The sequence below is a fragment of the Dermochelys coriacea genome, chromosome 3 (genome assembly GCF_009764565.3).
Source record: "Dermochelys coriacea isolate rDerCor1 chromosome 3, rDerCor1.pri.v4, whole genome shotgun sequence".
Taxonomy (NCBI): Eukaryota; Metazoa; Chordata; order Testudines; family Dermochelyidae; genus Dermochelys; species Dermochelys coriacea.
The window spans coordinates 63374466-63395278 of NC_050070.1; the positions used below are offsets into that span (position 1 = coordinate 63374466).

Genomic DNA, 20813 nt, shown 5'->3' on the forward strand with positions numbered 1-20813 from the left:
AAATTACATTTCTTCACGTTTTAAATAGGGATACTAAACAATGTAGAATGCTTAAGGAGGGCTATAAAGATTGTAATACTTGGATGAATTAAACTAAGAGCCTGAACCAAACAAAAAAGAAGGCTGGGATGTCACTCCCTCCATGTGTAAGGGCAGTTTGAATACTACAATTCAGGGAGATTATTAAAGTAATGTAGAACCTTTCTAAGTTGCTGGTTGGAATTCAGTGTGGATCACTAAAGACTGCAAGAAGGTGGTAGGGTTCTTCTGTTGAATTAACCTGTTAAGTGCTGTTGGAACCCTGAAGGGTGATGCTGACTGATTCCTGCTGACTCATTGTGGCAGGGATATAATGCAGGAAGAATGGCTCAAGAATGGAGGTTCTTGGGCTCTAGGACAGAGAGAGCTCTTCAGGAACACCCTGAGGAGTATCTGTGTTCAGGAAGACAGCTGAGGGTTATGTTTCTGCTCCTGCTATTTGAATTACCAAGGAAGACAGACCCTAGAAAGGGGGTAAGATGATACTAAATACAGTTAGGGTGACAAAAGGGGGTGGGGCAGAAAGAGGCAATCCCCACCTGCTCCTAACACATTCGGTAAAAGTTTGTCCCCTGGCTGGTAGTGCTGTTGCTGCAGCGTCAGAGGCAGTGCAGTGCCGAGCCACCAGGTCTTCTTCCTCTGCCGATAGAGAACAGCAGCAGTGGAGGAGCTCGGGCTGCTATGGCTGCCAGTAGCCAGGAGTGGTGCTGCCTCTTCAGGTCAGCAAGGAGAGACCATTACTGCCTGTGGGGGAGGTGGAGAAATGAGGGACTGGCTCTGGGGGTGCTGTTGAGGAGGGAGGATACTGGCACTGGCGGTGTTGTGTGGGAGGTGGGATCCCAAAGACTTGCAGCTGGCTCTGGGGGTGCTGGTTATGGGGAGCAGGCAGCGGTGGCCTGGGGAATGGCGTTGTCACTGCCAGGCTCTTTTTTTGCTGTGCAGCTTGCGCAGGACCCACCCAGGAGGCTGAACTCCACCCTGTCTCCTAGTAATGCCTGAGATGGCATGGGGCAGACCCAAGCTGGCTCAGTCCCAGGTATCTGCCTAGTGCAAAGGGCTCAGCCTGGCTGCAAGGAGTGGGGGGATGGTGCAGAAAAGCACCAGTCCTGCCCAGCAATTCTATTTCATGGCTCAGGCTCAGATCTGGTAAGGCCTGCCCCCCCTTGACCCACTGGACTCTAGCCCATAAATATTCCCTCTCCACAGTGTCTACCCCAATCTTTTCCTTTTGCCAGGGTCTCCTCCCCACAAACCTCTTAATCCCACTCCACACCCAGAGATTCACAGCCTCTAAACTCTACCTCTCACTCCTCCTGCAGCCACCATACCAATCACCAATTCTCATCACAAACCCACCCCACAGAACAGAAGACCCCCCACCCCATTTAAAATAATTATTACTTGATTGTTTTGTCACTTCTTCGTAGGCTGAAGAATGACTGTTTTAGTTAGCTTGCAAAACCAATACTATTCGGGGAAAATTTTGGGTAACACTCAGTACATTTTTTTAACACTTCACCCTCCCTGCTCGAGACCCCAGGTGGTGCCCCTGAATACAGTGTTTGTGGAGCCTGTTCAGTGAAGTATGGGAACTCCATCTGCTAGTGACTAAAAATTCATTGTTCTTTGATGGCTGTCAGGTGAATGGCCTAAGTGAGATGAGATGGTGGCCTTAGTCCAGCTCCTGGTGGGCAAGTGTTTGCAACAATGCACTAGCCTCCAGTAAAATTGAAACTAAGGCCAGAGCTTAAAAGGCCTCTGTAGAGATGCACAAGGTGTGGAATAGGCTCCAATGAAACTCAGCCCTAAAATTCTGGGGTGGGACTGGCCACCGTTTCAGGCTTGCAGTGCCATGAGAGCGTGGACTCCCCCAGTCCATGATCCTGTGGCAGCTAGGTATTCCAAAGGGGAAGTAGGGTCATGGCATAGAGAGCTAGATGGTTGTGGAATAGAGTGCAGATGGCCTACTCACCCTGTGTATCTGGGAGCTCCTGCTGCTGTGCTGCATCTCCACCCCACCCATCTACAGATAGTTTTTGAACAAGCATTACTATATCCCAAATAAGCACTGTTATCAGCAGTCACAGTACGGGGGCCAAGGACTGAGTGCATATGGAGAATACACTACCCTCTCCCCCATGAAGATTTTCCACAAATCAGGGGTGAGGCAGAGTTGGAAGCTTGCTGTAACCAGTCTGTGGGGTTAAAATAAAGGATTTTTGTCTCTGTTACTTTCCATCTAGCACTTCTCACAACATTAATCTCACTTTATAAAGAAAATCCAACCTTAAAATGCTTAAACTCACATTATAATGAAAATAATACCAAGTAGCAAGAAGTGGTGTTACTTAAATGAATCACGTAGTGGGTTACTGATATTCATATGTTCGTACTTCTAGTTGACAGTTAAGACAAACGCATATTAAATATGGAAAGCAATGTGATTTCCTTGTATAGGGGAGGGGTATGTCCCAATCTGAAGTTAATTTACCACTCTCAGTATTACTATTTAAGACTCTAAACTCTGCAAGCTTTAAATAGTGATTTTCTTTTCCCTACTGCTATCCCAAAGCTCTGTACCAACAGAAAGGTCAACAAGAAAGTCAACCTGAAAGCAGATCCCAGAAAAAGCTTTGATATTTGCCAAGTAAGCATATATCCACACATGGACAGTTCATAGGTTGACCTTTTCACTAGGAAATGCAATGACACTGGGTTGGATTGCATGACCTATTCCCAGTGTTTTCCCCAGGAACTGAAGTTAGAGGGGGTATTCAGATTTACAAGGAGTGAGACCGTGAGGGTGAAGATGAGCTGTATGGCACCGTAGTAAAAACTGGAAAAACATAAGTTTTAGATCTCCAAAACAAAAAAAAAATTTTTTAAAAACATATTTAAATTGACTTTTGGAAAAATCATAATAATTAAAAGGTTTAGTACAGAAACTCCCCGAGATGATAACCCCTCGAGATAGCAACGATGTGAGATAATGACCTTGGAAAATATTATGCATTTTAAAAATCTTAGCCTACTAGGAAATGTATATTTATATAAATTTCCCAGTCAAAAATCTAGCATTCTGAAGCAAAGTCACTAAAAATACTAATCTGGTTGTTCCAAGAATGAGAAATTGTATTACTTCCTTCTATGTATACATAAACTTTCATGAAATTTCAGTAAAAAAAGAGGGGTTAAGTTTATTGTGGCTGCCTGGTTGTTGAAAGTTTCGTACATTTTCATCAGCAAGGCGATTTGGCGCTAACTCTTGGCCCCACATTTTAAACTTCATAAAACACCAGTAAACATCAGCATTTGATTTTATGATGATTGTTTCTTGTTTGTCAATCATTATTTGAAATTATGAGGTTGGCCACATCACCAAAATGAATACGCCAACATTGTCACAGCAAATACAGCTGTGTGAGGAAGTTAGTCTTTGTTCATACTTTTCAAACCTATTATGCTATTTCAGGTGAAAGTGTTTTATCATATATATATTTATGCTTTTAAAGTGTGTATTAATGTTTCAATTTCAATTCAAATCTCCAGCCAACAACTAAATGCAATTTTTTTCCAATTAGAAACTTTTTAGAACAATTAGATCTAGTTGGAAAACAAGTAAATTGGCAATATGGCTAACTAGTTGACCACTAGGGGGAGTAATGGGGAAGTTCAGAAGGGGTAGGGAAATCCTTTGTGTCCTGCATTTTCTATTTCCAGCTGCTCTGAAAGAGGATGCTACTATACAATTGCATGTGAGTAATATGGAGAAACAGGACATTTCTGCAATTCACTTGTGTTACAGGTATCTCCTATCCATGCCATCATGCCTGGTGAGGGGTGACCTTTTACAAACCTAGGCAGATAGCTCACTCTTGGGTTGCAGAGTATCCTTGTGTGCAAAACAATCCCGCAATCTGAGAAGATGTCTAGCATCCCACTATTGAGAAACATGGGTGTTTGACAGGAATTGATTATATCGGTCCAGTGGAACCTACACAGCCCAAGCCCAGAAATCTACACAGCAATGAAACAGCCCTGCATGCCTGAGTCGGCTGACACGAGCATGTAGTTGCTATGTAGACAGATCCTCAGAACAACGAAAATTTTTGTTTACAGATCGTGCTTTTGACTTTGAGAATGTGCTGAGCACATGCAAGTTCATGGATTTCCGTGCCAGATGCAACTACTAAGCACTTCTTAGGATAAGTCCCTAATACACTAGAAGTCTAAATCACTTTGTATATGACAGTCACATATATAACAACTAATACTGGCTTTTAGATTATTTGATTTTCCTTATATGTTTTAATGTGGCATGGGAAGTATAAACTCTTATTTCTTTGTTCCTGAAATACTGTTTCCTGGCAGTGTTTCTGTTTGGATGTATAATGGATGTGCTAAATATAATCTGCATGCAGTTTAACATAAAGCATATCGAAAATGAATGTAACATAAATACCAATTGTTATTTTAATATAAACCGCTAAGAAGAAAGGGAAGTTTTACTTCTGTTGTCTGGGCTGTGTCTATGCTGTGGTATAAATAGAATGTTTGGGTTTTCAGGGGGTATCAGTCTGACATAGCTCACCAGAACTTAATTTGTGAAGCATGGCTTCTGAAAGTAAAGGCCTTACTAACTTTCTTCCTTGTTTTTGTTAACAGGAAGAGTGCTTCTTGAACCTAGAGGCTCCTATTTCAAGAGTATGTGGCTACGACACTCCTTTCCCTCATATCTTTGAACCTTTCTACATCCCAGACAAATGGAAATGCTATGATGCCCTTCGAAAAATGATTAATTATTGATAAAATTATTGATGAAGCCAGCAAGCATTCTAACCAGAGTAAGTGGAAGATTTAAAGTACTAGTCATTTTTAAAGCAGGAATTGGCTATTGCTGCTTACAGTCATGGTTCAGAAAGGTACTTAGATACATAGATACATATATACATAGATACTAAGGTCAGAAGGGACCATTCTGATCATCTAGTCTGACCTCCTGCACAACACAGGCCACAGAATCTCACCCACCCACTCGTGCGAAAAACCTCACCTATGTCTGAGCTATTGAAGTCCTCAAATCGTGGTTTAAAGACTTCAAGGAGCAGAGAATCCTCCATCAAGTGACCCATGCCCCATGCTACAGAGGAAGGTGAAAAGCCTCCAGGGCCTCTTCCAATCTGCCCTGGAGGAAAATTCCTTCCCGACCCCATATATGGCGATCAGCTAAATCCTGAGCATATGGGCAAGATTCACCAGCCAGATACTACAGAAAATTCTTTCCTGGGTAACTCAGATCCCACCCATCTAATATCCCATCACAGGCCATTAGGCCTATTTACCCTGAATATTTAAAGATCAATTAATTACCAAAATCCCATTATCCCATCATACCATCTTCTCCGTAAATTTATCGAGTTTAATCTTAAAGCCAGATAGATCTTTTGCCCCCACTGTTTCCCTTGGAAGGCTATTCCAAAACTTCACTCCTCTGATGGTTAGATTCTTAATCCCCTGCCTAATTTTAAGCACATAAGTAGCCCCACTGAAATCAATGCTCACAGTGGAGCACATGTTTGAGTACCTTGCTGCATTAGAATATAAAATACTTTGCATTCTGAGAGGTGTGATTGATTAAGAACAATTATTGATTGAAAGAAAAAAATCTATATTGCTTCAAATATTTCACATATGAAAGCCCATTCTGTTTGAACTTTAAAACCTCCTATGGCTCATGGTGGGTTCAGACCTGTGAAGTGCGGGTTATCTTCAGCTCATGTTGACTTTAATTGGAGCTGAAAGTTCTCAGCTCTTTGCAGGATTGACCCTGCGTACAGTGCACTGAAGACATGAATTTTCTCTAGTCTTATGTTTCAGTTCAAAGATACTTGTAAGCCCGTTATCTAAAGTTTATTCTGCAAATAATAACCAAATATTGCATTTTCTATATAATTTTTCCAGCTGCTTTACCCACTCACCCAGTGAGACTTCAGCTGTTTGCAAAATCTTGCAAGCAAGCAAGTACTTTATAAAGCGGTATTACTTTCCATTACTTGTCTCTAAATCGTTAGGATGTTTAAAACACATTCCTAGTCTTAAATTTCTTTTCAATATAATAGCAAAAATCTGTTCTCTTCCTTCATAAACATACATAGTGTTAGTCTGTTCATCGGCGAAAAAAGTCTTGAAAGGAAGCTGAAAATGACTTTAATAGATCTTCTGTATTTACTGTCTGATGTTATGATGTAAATTTGTTTTAAGCAAGTAGTTGACTTACTGTGGGTTTCAATGACAGCGTAAAATAGTATCATTATAGCTGCTGTAGTTAGATGTACAATGGGAGGCAGTTGCTTGGATCCATAATTCATGGGTCTCCTCTTTCTAACATAAAAAGAAATTAGAAAATAGCATAATCCAAAGGTACTTTATATATTGTGAAGTTCCTTTTGCTCCCATTGAAGTCAGTGAGAGTTTTACTGTTGACTCAGTGGCAGCAGGATTATGTCCTATAGTGGGGACCCATTCTTGTGTTCATATTCCCAGTATATGGCTGTGGTCTCATGCAAATATCCCATCAGAACATACCCTGTGGATAATGTAATGTTCTTACCTCAAAGTCTTGAACTGTTATACAGCTTCACCAATGCATAGTATGTATATACCTACTGCTGACAGCATTAGGACAGGTCTTAATGCTTGAGGCAACTACTAAGTGAGGAACTACCATTCTTCAGTGTCCAGTTAAGCTCTGAAGTCTTAGTTGAATGTGTGAGGTGCCTTAAGTGGCCAGTGTCTTTCATTTTTTGTTGATGTTTCTTTTCAGGTCTTTTTTGCCCTGGTATTTGTTTTCTTTCCTTCCTTTTGTCCCCAGAGTAGGAAGCTGTAAGAGCTCCCCTACATGTGATCAGAAGTTTACCCTTTTAGATCACTAGTCTGTTTTGCTCAATCCAAAGAGTCCGTCTCCATGAAATAATGTGGTTCCACTTAGTAACTCCACATTTACCATACTCACATAGCCACTGTACTATGTTATGTGAAATTCCATAGTATTTCTGTATACTTTAGAAGTAAGGACATCCTATGTTAGTTGAGATTTCATTATGGTAGTTGTGAGTAAGTGCTTTTTTTTTTTAATGCCAACCACTATTGATATGAAATTTTCCCTTGTGTTTTACCTGTGCTGAAGTAAATTTGTCCAATCAGATGTTCCCTTTATTTGACACCACTATTGTACATTAAATCAAACTGTCTCCAGAGAACTGTGTCTCTGTGACTGTCTGAATGAATAATTTTATTATTTTGAGCATGCTTGCAACTTCCGAGAGGTTATCAATGGAGCATGGTCAGTTGTCTCTGATCTGTTCTTAGGGGAAAAAATATCTCCTATGACAGAGGAAAAGCAAATCCAGAAGACTGCCCTCCTGGGGATGTAAAAGAGGGGTCTGCAGCATCTGCTGCATCATAGTCCATTCCCATCTCTGACCCTGCATAGATGGGGATCAGGGGAGTCTGTGCAGGGAGGCTGTGGGAGGGAGGTAGACATGCACACTACATGTGTGCCACTTTTGTCCTCTGGAAACCAGCATGTAACCATCTATAAAGTTAATGTAGACTGAATCTGAATTAACTTCTGGGTATGTCCCTTCCCCCACGTTCCAATTTGTACTGTGGACATCACCACGCAAAAACTGTCAGAGGGGACTACTGGGGCAGCTGGTAGTACTTTAGTTGACATTGCTATGTAGCTAGGCTCACTGAGATGAGGGGAAAGCCACAAGGCTGGGGAGGGCCAGGAGGCAACATAGAGAGACAGGCTAGCACTGACTGCCCGCTGATTTCAGGAGATCTGCAGGTTACGTGGTCCATAACTCCTAGTCATGCTGTTGGGGGTCAAAATGGGTTTTGTCCCTCACAGAATGATCTGCTAGAAATCGGTGATGGGAAACCTTGCAGTGTCATGTCCTCTTTGCAGGCTATTGAGTGTGAGCATAGTGGAGAGACATAAGTCTAGGAAATTTTGAGAGGAGTCTCATAAAATTCTTTGCATAGTTTTTTCAAAACACTGTGACTGGGATTCTGTATTATGGTATGCATCCGGGTTTGGCCTATCCACAGCTCATATATCCCGTCAGCTTGTAAGTATTTAAGGGTATTGATGTATTTAGTTTTTACAGTAAATATTTGCTTTGGCTTCTTAAAAATAAATAAATGGATGTTATAGTTTCTTGTGCAGGTAGGACTGAATTGTTATTGCTGTGCCTTTATTTCCACTTGTAACACGTTTTTCCTTGTTTAGTTAATATTTTTAGAAATTAATCTACTTGTCAGAGGCAGTAATTACAAAAGATCCATGTTCAGCCATCTGCTCCACAGAGTTCAGATGGAAGGATAATGTGTTTTTATCTGTATTGCTGTGAAAATGAAAGGATAATTGTAGCATTTGCTGGCTGTTGCACTCAGTGTAATACTCATTGGTGAGGTGGTTTGTTGACCCAGAATTTTGAAGTCAGTATGTTGCAAAGCCATTTAGATGCAGGGAGCACAGCGATCTCATGTAATAACGACCTTCTAAGAGACTGAAGATGGTCTTACAGTCCATGGGGTCCCAACCAGAGCAGAGCGATATGTTTCTAGAAAGGCAGATTATCAGACCATGTGTTGTCCCATTCTCATCCTGTTGCTGGGAAGACAGAGGGGACCTACAGGTGCGTATTTCTGTTCCCTCTGCTTATACTACCAGAGTGGAGTGTAGGGCTGGCCTGTTAGCTGCCACACTGGCATAGGCTTTAGGATCCCAAGTAGCCACTTGCTTTGGTTGTGCTTGTGAAAAACTACTAGATGTGCAGCAAGTAATTTTCATGTTTCCCACCTGTGATCAAGTCTTCAGTTGGAGACTTGTATCCATTACTTTTAAGCACCCTGAAAAAACAGTGCCAATTAATCTAGTTACAGGATGGGGATCAGGGGAGTCTGTGCAGGGAGTACTCTGTGGTACATTTTTTGTATCTCTCTAACTTGTAGTTATTTGTATTGATATTTTCAATATACATCTCTATCACACAGTATTCAGAGAAGGAATGATCTATAAATCCATCCCTCTCCATTCACAGGACTAAGCATTTCTGATTCAAAAGGTAATTCTGAATATTTTGCAGAAAAACAAGGGTGCTTGTCCTGCAGCTGGCTGAGCACAGGTTTACCCTGCTCCCAGTGGGGCTACATGTAGGCACATGGATTCACTTGCAGCATTGTGCCTGAGCCTAGTAAAAATCTCTGAACTGGAGACTGAAATAGTTCATTTCTAAAAGTAGCCTCTGCTTTGTGCCACTTTTTTTTCCCCCTGACTGGTTGCACATGTGTTGACAGTATATCACACGTACACAGTCATTTCTCTCGATGTTGACATTTGTCATGGCTTTCCTGTTCATAGACTGAGTTGATAATATAACTTAGTCTGACTCATTAATGAAAGATAGGAAGCATAAAGTTTCCATATAACTAAGTCAGACCTTTAAACAGCTTCTTGGCTACTAGTGAGCTCACATTAGACATGGCACTGTTAAAATCTATAGCTCTAAATGTTAGCTTCCAGGTCTGCAGCTGTGTTTCAAATAACACTTTGTAGTAGGAAAGCAATCAAAATGGAAAGAGGGAACGAGATGAACATGAATATATATTTCCTGTATAGCTGGTGGTGTTAGTGGCTATTCATAAAAAAGCCAACACATATTAGAAAGTGCCCTCATGTGACACACAAAATATCAGGGGCAGTTATAATACACAGATGGCAGAGATGTTATCAGACCATTCCAAATGGCCTCCCTCTGGCCATGCACAACTTTGTATTCTATAGGACTATATTTTTCTGTCTTTTGCCAACATCTGCATTTGAAGGCTCTTTCCCTAACAGATGGAGATTCATCTGTATGAGAGAAATATATACTTTATCTACTCCTGTTACACATGGGTATGTCTGTGTATACATTGTGATAGCGTAGGTGGTGCTAGTAGTTACGCCTATTTAAGAAGTTACCTAACACTTTCCATCTACCATTCCCTATTTTCAGTTATAATTTTGCCAAACTTAAGCCATTCAATCTCAAATTCCTTGGCTTTCTCTACCTCCAGCAGACTTTTTAAATTTCAGCAAAAATAGCTGTTTCTGAGAAAGAGGTTGAGGGGAAATTGGTAGTTTTGACAATGTTAATTTTTTTCCCAACCATTTCTCTGAAGAGTTCTCATGCTTCATTGGTTTGGCATAGGGACCTAAAATTTAGACAGGCAATAATCCTGGGGCCAGTAAGGTGCCTTTTGCTCTCCCTATGAAAATCTATCCAGATTTTGGTGAATTATAAACCTCTGAAAATTGCCATTTGCACATGCTGCTAAAATCTCTAGACATTCCATCTGCACTGATCATGCTCTGGCCCCACAACTCCTTGCATTCTAGCTACAGTGACTATATTCCAGCTCCTCCGAACTCCTACTTGCTCCCAGTCCCACTCAGCTTCCTACACATAAGGCACAGCTAGCGCTCCAGATGGGTCATAGGAGGAAGGAAAGTATCATTCTCCCCCCTCCCCATTTTACAGAGAAAGTATGTGAGAGGTTACACAAGGTCACTTCTGGCACATTGGAGAATAAAACCCAGGTGTCTAATATGGCAGGAACAAGTCTCACCCAGTTAACCACACTGCCTTTCAAAGTGAAAGTACCAGATTCATGTGCTTGGCTGTGCTGTCTATAACCACTAGAACATTGTCCTCCAGAGCCTGGAATAGAACCCAAAAGTCCTAATTCCCAACATCCCAATATGCTACTTGCAAAGTATGTTTGGCATCCCCCACTAGTGTCTGGTCCACATACCAGATAACAGCCTGCTATTCCTGCCAATTTTTTCTTTAGCTAAGCTGATAGAGATCGGTGGTGCTGTTCTAAATGTGTTGAGTTCAGACCTTGCGGATGACCCATCTGGGGGGGGTCAACATGGTTCCAGATGGAACTTCAGTTTACTTTAAAAAAAAAAAACCTAGGGAATTACATACAAAATATTACAATAGAATTTATTTTATTGCATGATTACGTACTATTTCTTCAACAAGACACCTTCCTCATCAGAATAGTGTGACTAAGGCAGAGAGTTAAATGAAGAGGAAGGACATTCTCTTTTGCTTAAGGCACTGGAGTGGGACCTAGGAGAACTTAACCTGCCATAGACTACCCAGCTAAGACTGTATAATAATACATATGCATAAGTGGTTCAAGTAACTGTTGCATGGGCAACCTTAATTCTGTCATTCCCTAACTTTCACCCTTTGCAACCGTAATACTCTTTTAATGTCGTTTTCTATATGTAATAAATATATTCATATTGTTAACTGACAGTTTAGATACCTATAGCATTTTATCTATTTTGTGCAGTGTTAGGAAATAACAAAAATAGCCTTGAAGTTAAATGTTCCAGGACAACATTTACTGTTGGACTGTATAACTGGAATAAATCGGAGCAAAAGATATTGAGTTAGTTGTGTTTAGGAAGTCTCCTGCCACCAATAAGGTACAAGCGAGTTTAATCAAAATTTATACATGATATGAGTAAAGGGAAATCATCTTTTATATCCTGCAGGTAACATTATACATGAAATGAAAGAACGAGTTTGTGGTTTGGGGAGGTACGTATTTAAGCTATGGATATTACTTTCACCCTAAATGTGTGTAATTTATTTTATCTTCCTCTTTTGCAGAGATAGGAGGAAGAACAAGAATATACAGAAGCCTTCTTTAGAACTCTTGGCATTTATTCAGATCTGTGTGTTCTGGAAGTCCTATAGCAGATTATCTTCTCTGAAGTAAACCCATCCTGAATGTCATCTTGGCTAATCTTTAAAAGCTCAAATTTCCCCCTAATTATGAAATCAATGATGGACAGGTGATTGCTGTAATAAATAGTTTCAGATGTATTAAAAAATAAATTCCAGATGTAGTATGAACTTTATTCACTTTGCAGTGCTTCACTAGGATACATCTTTAAATGACTTCACTGTGTAAATATTATGTGGGATTTTATTCAATAAAACATATTGTACTCATGTGGTCTCTCTTTGCTTTTTCTGTTTTGGGAAAAGTCCAAAGAAATTCTTATTTAGTAACTATACATTTTAAACAAAAATAATGTTGAAGCAGCAAAACTTATGTGTGTGTCAAAATGGACAGTGGTTGCACGCTTTCTGACATTGGGGCCAGATGGTACGGGCAGGACTTGGGAAATGTGGGATCAATTCCCTGCTCCCCACAGACTTCTTGTGTGACCTTAGATTCTCTGTGCCTCAGTTCCCTATCTGTAAAAAATTGTGATAATAGCACTTCCCTACTTCATAGGGGTTTTGAGGATAAATGCATTAAAGAGGGTGAAGCATTTTGAGAGCTACTGATGAAAACTGCTGTATAAGAACTTGGTATTATTTTCATTATTTTATTACATGACCACTGTCATTAATTGTCATTTTTCATCACTATGATGGTCTCTAATAAGAAGATACTAAAGTACTGATTCCCCTCCTCTCTCTTCCAAATTAATTTAAAACGTGCAGTGGGAGAGGAGCTACTGATACTGTCCTGCATGGTTGTATAGCTGATGGGTTTCATTGCTAAATCTCTCTCTCTTAGTGTCCTTATGTTTCAATTATTTTCACCTTTCGCTGTAGGATAATGGTGGCTGATGGTGAATAAACAATGTTAAGTCATCAAAAGAAGGGCGATCATCAGGTCTCTTCCAAACTGAAATGAGTGGTGGGAGAAGGAGCTGTGCTGGTGCCATTTTCTGTTAGGGAAGTAAATAGACCTACAGTATTATAGAAAGGATTTTACAATATAATCTATCAGTGCTTTACCTTCCCTGTTGTGGAATGTCTCCAGAATCAGACCTCACTACATAACCTGAAGGGCACTGACCATCCCGAAGAGCAAAAAGAATTCAGACCCTCTGGACGTCTTGAGAGGTTTTGCAATATTCAGGTTTACCCAGTTTTTTGTTGTTCATGCCTTTCATGTCCTCATCAAGCTGTGGGCAGGGCTTAGACAAGCAGAGGGAAGAATGGGGATCAGAGAAGATGCCATGAGGATTCTCTCAGTGGATGGCTTTGTAAGGGGTTGCAGAGCCTATTACAGCATCATGGCGTCTAATCAGAATGGATACCTCCTGAACAACCCTTGTTCATCTGCCCACCACCTGCCTTAAGTGCCACATAAGTAGTTCACAGGTGTTGTTTTGGCCCTCTGGGTAGGGGGTGAATTTCATCAAGTACTCATGCTAAAAAATCTGAGATTCTTTTTTTAATTGATGCAAATGTCCAGTTAATTGAATTTTTTGTGGGCGGGGAGTTCCAAATACTCAAAACTCAAGTTTTGCCTTCAAAACTATGCGTTATCAGATGGGGAAAAGTGCTTCTCTACATTGAACAGCATGGGGGATTTCCAGCATGACTTAGAGAATAAGGTAAAAATTACACAAGAGCAAGGATGGCCCTGTGAAGGCATAGCACTGGATATCAGAAGACCTGGGCTGTATTCCCAACTTCGTGGTGACATTGGGTAAGTCATTTAGTCCCTGATCCAGCTCCCATTGAAGTCAAAGGGAGTCTTAGCTTTTAGGCCAACATTTTCAAACTGGGGTGCATAAACCCATATTTCCTGTCATTAATTATAGAAAGTATTTTAAGAAACTGGGGTGCATAAACCCATATTTCCTGTCATTAATTATAGAAAGGATTTTAAGTGCAATTGTCCTAAATTACACCTAAATAAGTGGCTTGGTTTTCAGAGTTGCTGAGTACCTACAAGCTCAATGGCAATTGTGGGCTCTCAGCACCCCTCAGGATCAGAACAGTAATCTCTCTATATCTCACTTTCTTCATCTGTAAAATCGGACCATGCCTGCTTCACAGCAGAGTTGAGGATAATCATTAATGTTTGAAAGGGCTTTGAGATCCTCAGGTGGAAGGTGATAAAGATGATACATCTATTCAGGTCCTACCATCTGATTTTATGCCGTTTATTACACTCTTAATTCACACCTTTGCTTCACAGACCCACATGGTCCTGGTGGAATTAATGAGGAAGGAAGAAATCATTTTGATGTGCTAAACCCTAAAATGAAGCCCACTAACGCATTTTTAATCCTCCATTAAGATGACATTCTATCAGTCAAGTCTTTTTATGAAAGCTGTTTATAGGATGTATTCATTATTTGTCTAAAACTTAAACATGCTCTAATCATTCTCTGTTTCATGTAGAGTTTTAGTCCCTAAGGAAGTTATTTCTGATTTTTTTTATTAACCCAAAGCTTACTATAAAAACTTGCTGTCTAAAATTTCTATCGTAAATAGAAAATATCATTTTTTTCTATGCATTTTCTTTAAAATTGTTCGAATAGCAGATATCAAGAGATTTCAGATACACACACATCACCACAGTAATGCATACTTTATTAGCAAACAGTATTAATACTGTTTATATTTAATATTATTTGTGAACAAGCATATTGTAAGTATGAAATCAGTTTATGGAGGGGATGGTATGATGGGATAGCCTAATTTTGGCAATTAATTGATCTTTGACTATTAGCGGTAAATAAGCCCAACGGCCTTTGATGGGACACTAGATAGGGTGGGATCTGAGTTACTACAGAGAATTCTTTCCTGGGTATCTGGCTGGTGAGTCTCGCCCATATACTCAGGGTTTAGCTGATCGCCATATTTGGGGTCGGGAAGGAATTTTCCTCCAGGGCAGATTGGCAGAGGCCCTGGGGATTTTTCGCCACCTTCTGCAGCGTGGGGCACGGGTCACTTGCTGGAGGATTCTCTGCACCTTGAAGTCTTTAAACCACGATTTGAGGACTTCAGGAGCTCAAACATAGGTCAGGAGTTTGTTACAGAAGTGGGTGGGTGAGATTCTGTGGCCTGCGTTGTGCAGGAGGTCAGACTAGACAATCATAATGGTCCTTTCTGATCTTCAAGTCTATGAGTTAACCATGTCCAACAGTATTAGTCTGTGGTTTTATTTATTTAAAGTCCGTTGTGTGAAAGTAAAAAGAGATAATAATAATCCAAAATACACATCTTTAGAAAATAAAATGTGTTCTTAACATTTGTTTCAGTATCCTTTCTCCTCCCTACCCCTTCTAACTCTGTGTTTTGAGTGAATGACGGGTGTGGAATTACAGTAATTAAAATCTCGCTTTCCATTTTTTTTCTCCATTTTTGGATAACAGGAGTATTTCTCCATGGTATAAATGGTGGTGGTTCTGTTTTAGAATATGTGCTGCTCTCAAAATCCTGCCTAGATGGCAGTGTGCACCCATCTAACCTACGTTCAGGGATGAGTGCCATTAAAAGTATATGTACTAGTAAAAATGTGCAATCATGGACTGAAAGGGAGGATGTATACTGTATCTGCAAATACAACACGTCACACTAAATCCATCAACAAGAAATCTAATGTCAAATAAATCAGGGTTATTAACGATTACCTTGTCTCCTAAATGTTTGAGGAGAAAGTAAGATTTTTAGAGCAATCAAAAAAATCTTATTCATTTCAGCATTCAGCAGGGGGACCCATTTACTTCCCATCTCATCCACTTACATAATCTAAATTCTATACTTTTTAATCTACAAACATTAGTACATACCAGATGCAAGAAATAAAAAGAGGAAAACTCTCTCATGATTTACACAAAGCAACAGGCCTTTTACTGACAGTATGTGTATCCAGAACACAACCTAGGAAGCTGCTGTCATTCCTTCTGATCTTTGTCCAAAAATTTAACACAAATTACCATAAAGTACTAACATCCAGAATGTAACTCCAAAGATATTGTTTGAGATTATAATAGCATTACATTGTGTTTTCATTTATAAACTATTTTAGATTCCCATTGTTAGAGATATTTAAAACTAGCACTAGTAACTTTTTATGAGAACTGCAGTAGGTCCTGAGAATAGAAATAAGAAATTACAGTAGCTGCACAAACCCACTAAATCCAGACCAAGGAGCTGACACATTCATATCTACTTATCTAACTAGGTTAAGACAGTGGTACCAGAGCAATTTCAGTGGGACTCCTTAGAATGACAGCTATATACTCATTACTAAAGATCTAATTCAACTCCCATTGAAGTCCATTGCAGTCTCTCCCTTGGAGCTGAAGGAGCTCAAAGTGTTTGCAGGATTGAACCTAAAATCTATGGAGCTTCTTAGCTATGAAGGCCAAATAGCTGCTTAAGTAGGGTGGTGTCTACCGTGCACTGGTATATTGTGGAAGGTCAGCACTAGACAAATAACACCAGGTGCAGGAACTGAAAGATTCTGTTGGGAAAGCTCATGGGGATTGTTATCTGGATGACTCAGAGAGCACATTGAGCATCATGTGTTCAATACAAAATAAACCGATGCCGTTTTTAAGCTCTCTCAGCTCAATAGATCTAAAATAAGGATATGATTCTTCTGCAGCTCCATTCCTGCTCAGGTGTTCCTAATTTCAGTTAGGTATTGGAGACACATATCTGACCAAAATATAACCAAGAGTTGTAATTAACCAGGGTTCAGATAACCAAGACTGATTATATGTTTTCTTCTGAGTTTATATGAGGTTCATTAATACAGCCCTAAATTTTTAAATTCAAGCTCTCAAAATTCAGGTAAGTACAAAAGGTGTCTCATTCATCATTAAATTTGAGTCTGTGGTACGTATGAAGGAGAGGAAGGGTAGTCTTGTGGCTAAATGCACTGGACTATGTGAAGAGATTTGAATTCTAACACAGACTTCATGTGTGACCTTGGGCAAGTCCTTTAAGATGAAATCCTGGCTTCATTAAAGTCAATGGAAAAACTCTGTGCAGATTGTAAGGTCATTGGGGCTTAGACTGTCTTACTGTGTGTATAGCCAAATAAGGCCCCAGTCCCTGTTGTTGTTTCCCTTATTCAAAATAAACCTTAACATATTACCCTGAACTAATCTCCAGTATTAATATATTTGCACAGTAAATCATTCTTTAGTTTACAACTTGAATATTGAATGAATACTAGAGTTGTTTTTGTTGTTTGGATTTGCTGCTGTCTTTGCTGATATAAATTAAGAAATTATCAGTCGGCCAACCTAAGTGTATTCAATTCAGGTTAAGAACTGGTGTTTATTTGTGTTAATGTAGGATGGTAAGGCTCTTGGAGTTAGGGATGTGATTCCCAACATGCATAGACATACTCATGCTAGCTCTCATTGAGCTAGAATGCTAAAAATAGTGTAGCCACAGTAGCATGGGCAGCAGAGAGCGGAAGGACATGCTAGCTGCCCCACAGGATCCAAGCAGGTTTGCACGTGGGGTGGCTAGCCTATGCTGTTGCTTCCTCCTGCTGGCGCTATTGTGGCTTCACTACTATTGTTAGAATGCTAGCTTGTTGAGAGGTAGCATCTGTATGTCTACATGACTTGGGAATTACACTGCTAGCTCCAAGTGTAGACATAACCTTAGAGCAATATGACACCAGTTTTTAAACAGGACTGCCCATTGATTTCAATATGGCCAATAAGACACTTTTATGCAATCGTGAAATTATTTCTATTTACTTGTACTTTGTGTGTTCATTTACTTGCAACTGAGCACTTGTTGAAACCATAAAGTGTGAATTTATTGTGCCAGTGGGCTGTATAGTTCTCTAGTTGCTAAAAGGAGTTTAGTGTATTCAGGCCAGATGTTTCTCATTTTCTGCACTCTAGAGGAAATGGAAAAGGAGGACAGACACAGATATGGAAGCCAGGAAAAGATATTTCCACTGTTGGTATTTCTCTTCTTTTTCTTGACATCTGGAAATAGGGATTTATTTTTCCCTCCTTCACTCCATGACACACTGTATCCTGGAGAATAGGAAATCACTGGACTAGGGCATCCTTCTTACACCTTCCAATAAGAGACCAATAGAGAGAGCAACAGGCAAGGAATCTTCTTCCATCTCTTGACAAAGGCCAGAGAAGGGGATGCCAAACAAGGGATATTTTGCCTCTTCCCTTAGAGGCCTAAGAAAAGAGTTTGGGACCTCAGTAGAAAAGCGGCACAAAGTTGGACATTTAATCTTCCACTCAGGTGGCTGGGAAAAGATGTAGCAGCTCAGCCCTGGAGTTGTCTCCAGTGTCTATGGCCAGCCCAAGCAGAGATATTTGTGCATTGGTTACTGCTCCTTTGCCATTTCAAACTAATGCAGTTGTGCAATGATGGCAGCAGACTCCAGAGACAGGTAATGAAGAGGTGGTTCACAACTTAGGCTTGAATAGAGACTGGGAGAGGATGGGTCATTACACAAAGTAAAACTATTTCCCCATGTTTATTTCCATCCCCACCCCCCACTGTTCCTGAGACGTTCTTGTCAACTGCTTGAAATGGCCCACCTTGATTATCACTACAAAAGTTTTCTTCCCCCCACCCCCCCCACCCCCCGCTTTCCTGCTGGTAATAGCTCACTTTAAGTGTTTCAGAGTAGCAGCCGTGTTAGTCTGTATTCGCAAAAAGAAAAGGAGTACTTGTGGCACCTTAGAGACTAACAAATTTATTAGAGCATAAGCTTTCATGTGAAGTGAGCTGTATCTCACGAAAGCTTATGCTCTAATAAATTTGTTAGTCTCTAAGGTGCCACGGGTACTCCTTTTCTTTTTGTTAAAGGAATGTGATTATATATCTGAGTATTAGATTTTCATTTTTTGTATATGGTTAGCTAATTAATATAATCTTTCTTTGGTGTATGAGAATATTCTTTTCAGTTGCAATGTAACATACACACTGAAAGATTAAGAATGTCCAACGAGAGACTGCTGAATTGGAATTAATTTGCAAACTGGATACAATTAACTTAGGCTTGAATAGAGACTGGGAATGGATGAGTCCTTACACAAAGTAAAACTATTTCCCCATGGTATTTCTCCCCCCCACCCCACCCCCCACTGTTCCTCTGATATTCTTGTTAACTGCTGAAATTAGCCTACCTTGCTTGTCACCATGGAAGGTTTTCCTCCTTTCCCCCCCCTGCTGTGGGTGATGGCTTATCTTAAGTGATCACTCTCCTTACAGTGTGTATGATAAACCCATTGTTTCATGTTCTCTGTGTGTGTGTATATAAATCTCTCCTCTGTTTTTTCCACCAAATGCATCCGATGAAGTGAGCTGTAGCTCACGAAAGCTTATGCTCAGATAAATTTGTTAGTCTCTAAGGTGCCACAAGTCCTCCTTTTCTTTTTGGTTTTCCAAAAAGCATTCCCCATTGTAAAAGTGCTTGAACTGTATTCGAATTTAGGCAAAAGAATGGTGGCTTTCAGCTGTCATGCCGGTGCAACTGAGCAGCAGGCATGAAGCATAAGGCCAGGAAGGGTGCTGCTTTTCCACAAATGGTTGAAGGAAGGGACTCCAGTGTGTTGCAATAGTAACCCCTGCTGGGGCAAGCCATGACAGCACATGCAAATCTCCAGTCAACTTGCAGACCGTCCAGTACCCTTTCTATGATCCAGAAAACAGTTCAATACTTACACATTGACCAGTTCAATACTTGACAGACGATCAGCAAGAACCATAGGAAATAGGCTAATGCAGGAACTAGGATTGTCTTATCTTAACCAGCTGGGAGACCTGGGTTTGTCTGGGTCCCTGCTTTCATGTCTAGTTGAAATGACCTGAATGGCTTTTGTTCACTATTGTTTAGGTGAGACTGTTGGGAGAGCATCATTTATTACGGTGTCCTGCACCTGTGAAACACACCAACATGTGCTTTTGTCACCAGCATTCTGCATTAGCTGATTACCTGTTCAAGATTACAGCTACCTCTTGTAAGGTATGTGGCTTTCACATCCCAGTCTGACCATGGGGCTGCAATGACCTTTTGCTATAATGTCTGCTGGTATGTCAGCTCACATGGGTGCCCTCTAAGCAGAAAAGGAAGAGCAACAAGACACTAGAACAGAGTAGCTGGTGATTGTTGCAAAGTACGTATTTGAGTGGCTTATTGCTATTAGAATGTGGTTTATTAATTTTGCATTTCATTCAAAGAAAAATTTTATGTGTGAGAGGTGGGTCGGGGAGGGAGTGGGAAGAGTGTAATGCAAATATCATTCCACTATAGCAAGTATCTCCTAACAAGAGGATAAGGAAAAATAATAAATTAAGATTTCTCTCCTTCAAATAGATTTCTTGTTGGTTGATTTTTTTGATGTCTCTGATTTCATAAGTTTCTCTTCCCCAGAAGCTCAGCAACCAGTTCAGCAGCAGTTTTTGGTCCAGTGGTCAAATTTTTAACTCACTTGCTTTTTATAAAAACACAAACATCGAATTTTGACCAGCTCCCTATTTAGCTTTTCATTAGCATTGGAGTTAAAAGTGGCTGAAAGGTCAACAAACCACTGCTGAAATGTCAGCCTCGTAGTTTGGGGGTCGCGGATGGTTTAACATGATCACTTCTTCCTTCAGCCCCTCACTTTTCCCCCTCCCCAGTCACCAGCCAGCACCCTCATGCACAAATAGTGCCTTATTCTGTTTATTCTTACCCCTCCGTGCCCATTTACCTTAGTGGATGTAGGGATTCTTTATGAGCGTTCAGTTCATGTGGTCCTAGCTGTGCACTATATGTGATACTATCCAAAGATCTAACAGGCCACCCAGAATATGGCTTTTTGTCCACAACCTGACTACTATATGTGCACTGTAAATGTACACTGAGTACTCCTTTGGGAAGGAGCACTGTAC

The 20813-nt window shown here is 40.4% G+C and overlaps 1 protein-coding gene across 1 annotated transcript in view; it reads left to right on the forward strand.

Moving 5' to 3' along the window:
- The window catches only part of BCKDHB (branched chain keto acid dehydrogenase E1 subunit beta), a 321362-nt gene extending 309328 nt beyond the window's left edge, over positions 1 to 12034 (forward strand). The window contains exons 10-11 of the mRNA XM_038397167.2: positions 4705 to 4883; positions 11784 to 12034. Coding sequence (XP_038253095.1) covers positions 4705 to 4845 — 141 coding nt within the window. The 3' untranslated portion in view covers positions 4846 to 4883; positions 11784 to 12034. The remainder of the gene's footprint in view (positions 1 to 4704; positions 4884 to 11783) is intronic.
- The last annotated feature ends 8779 nt before the right edge of the window (positions 12035 to 20813 follow it).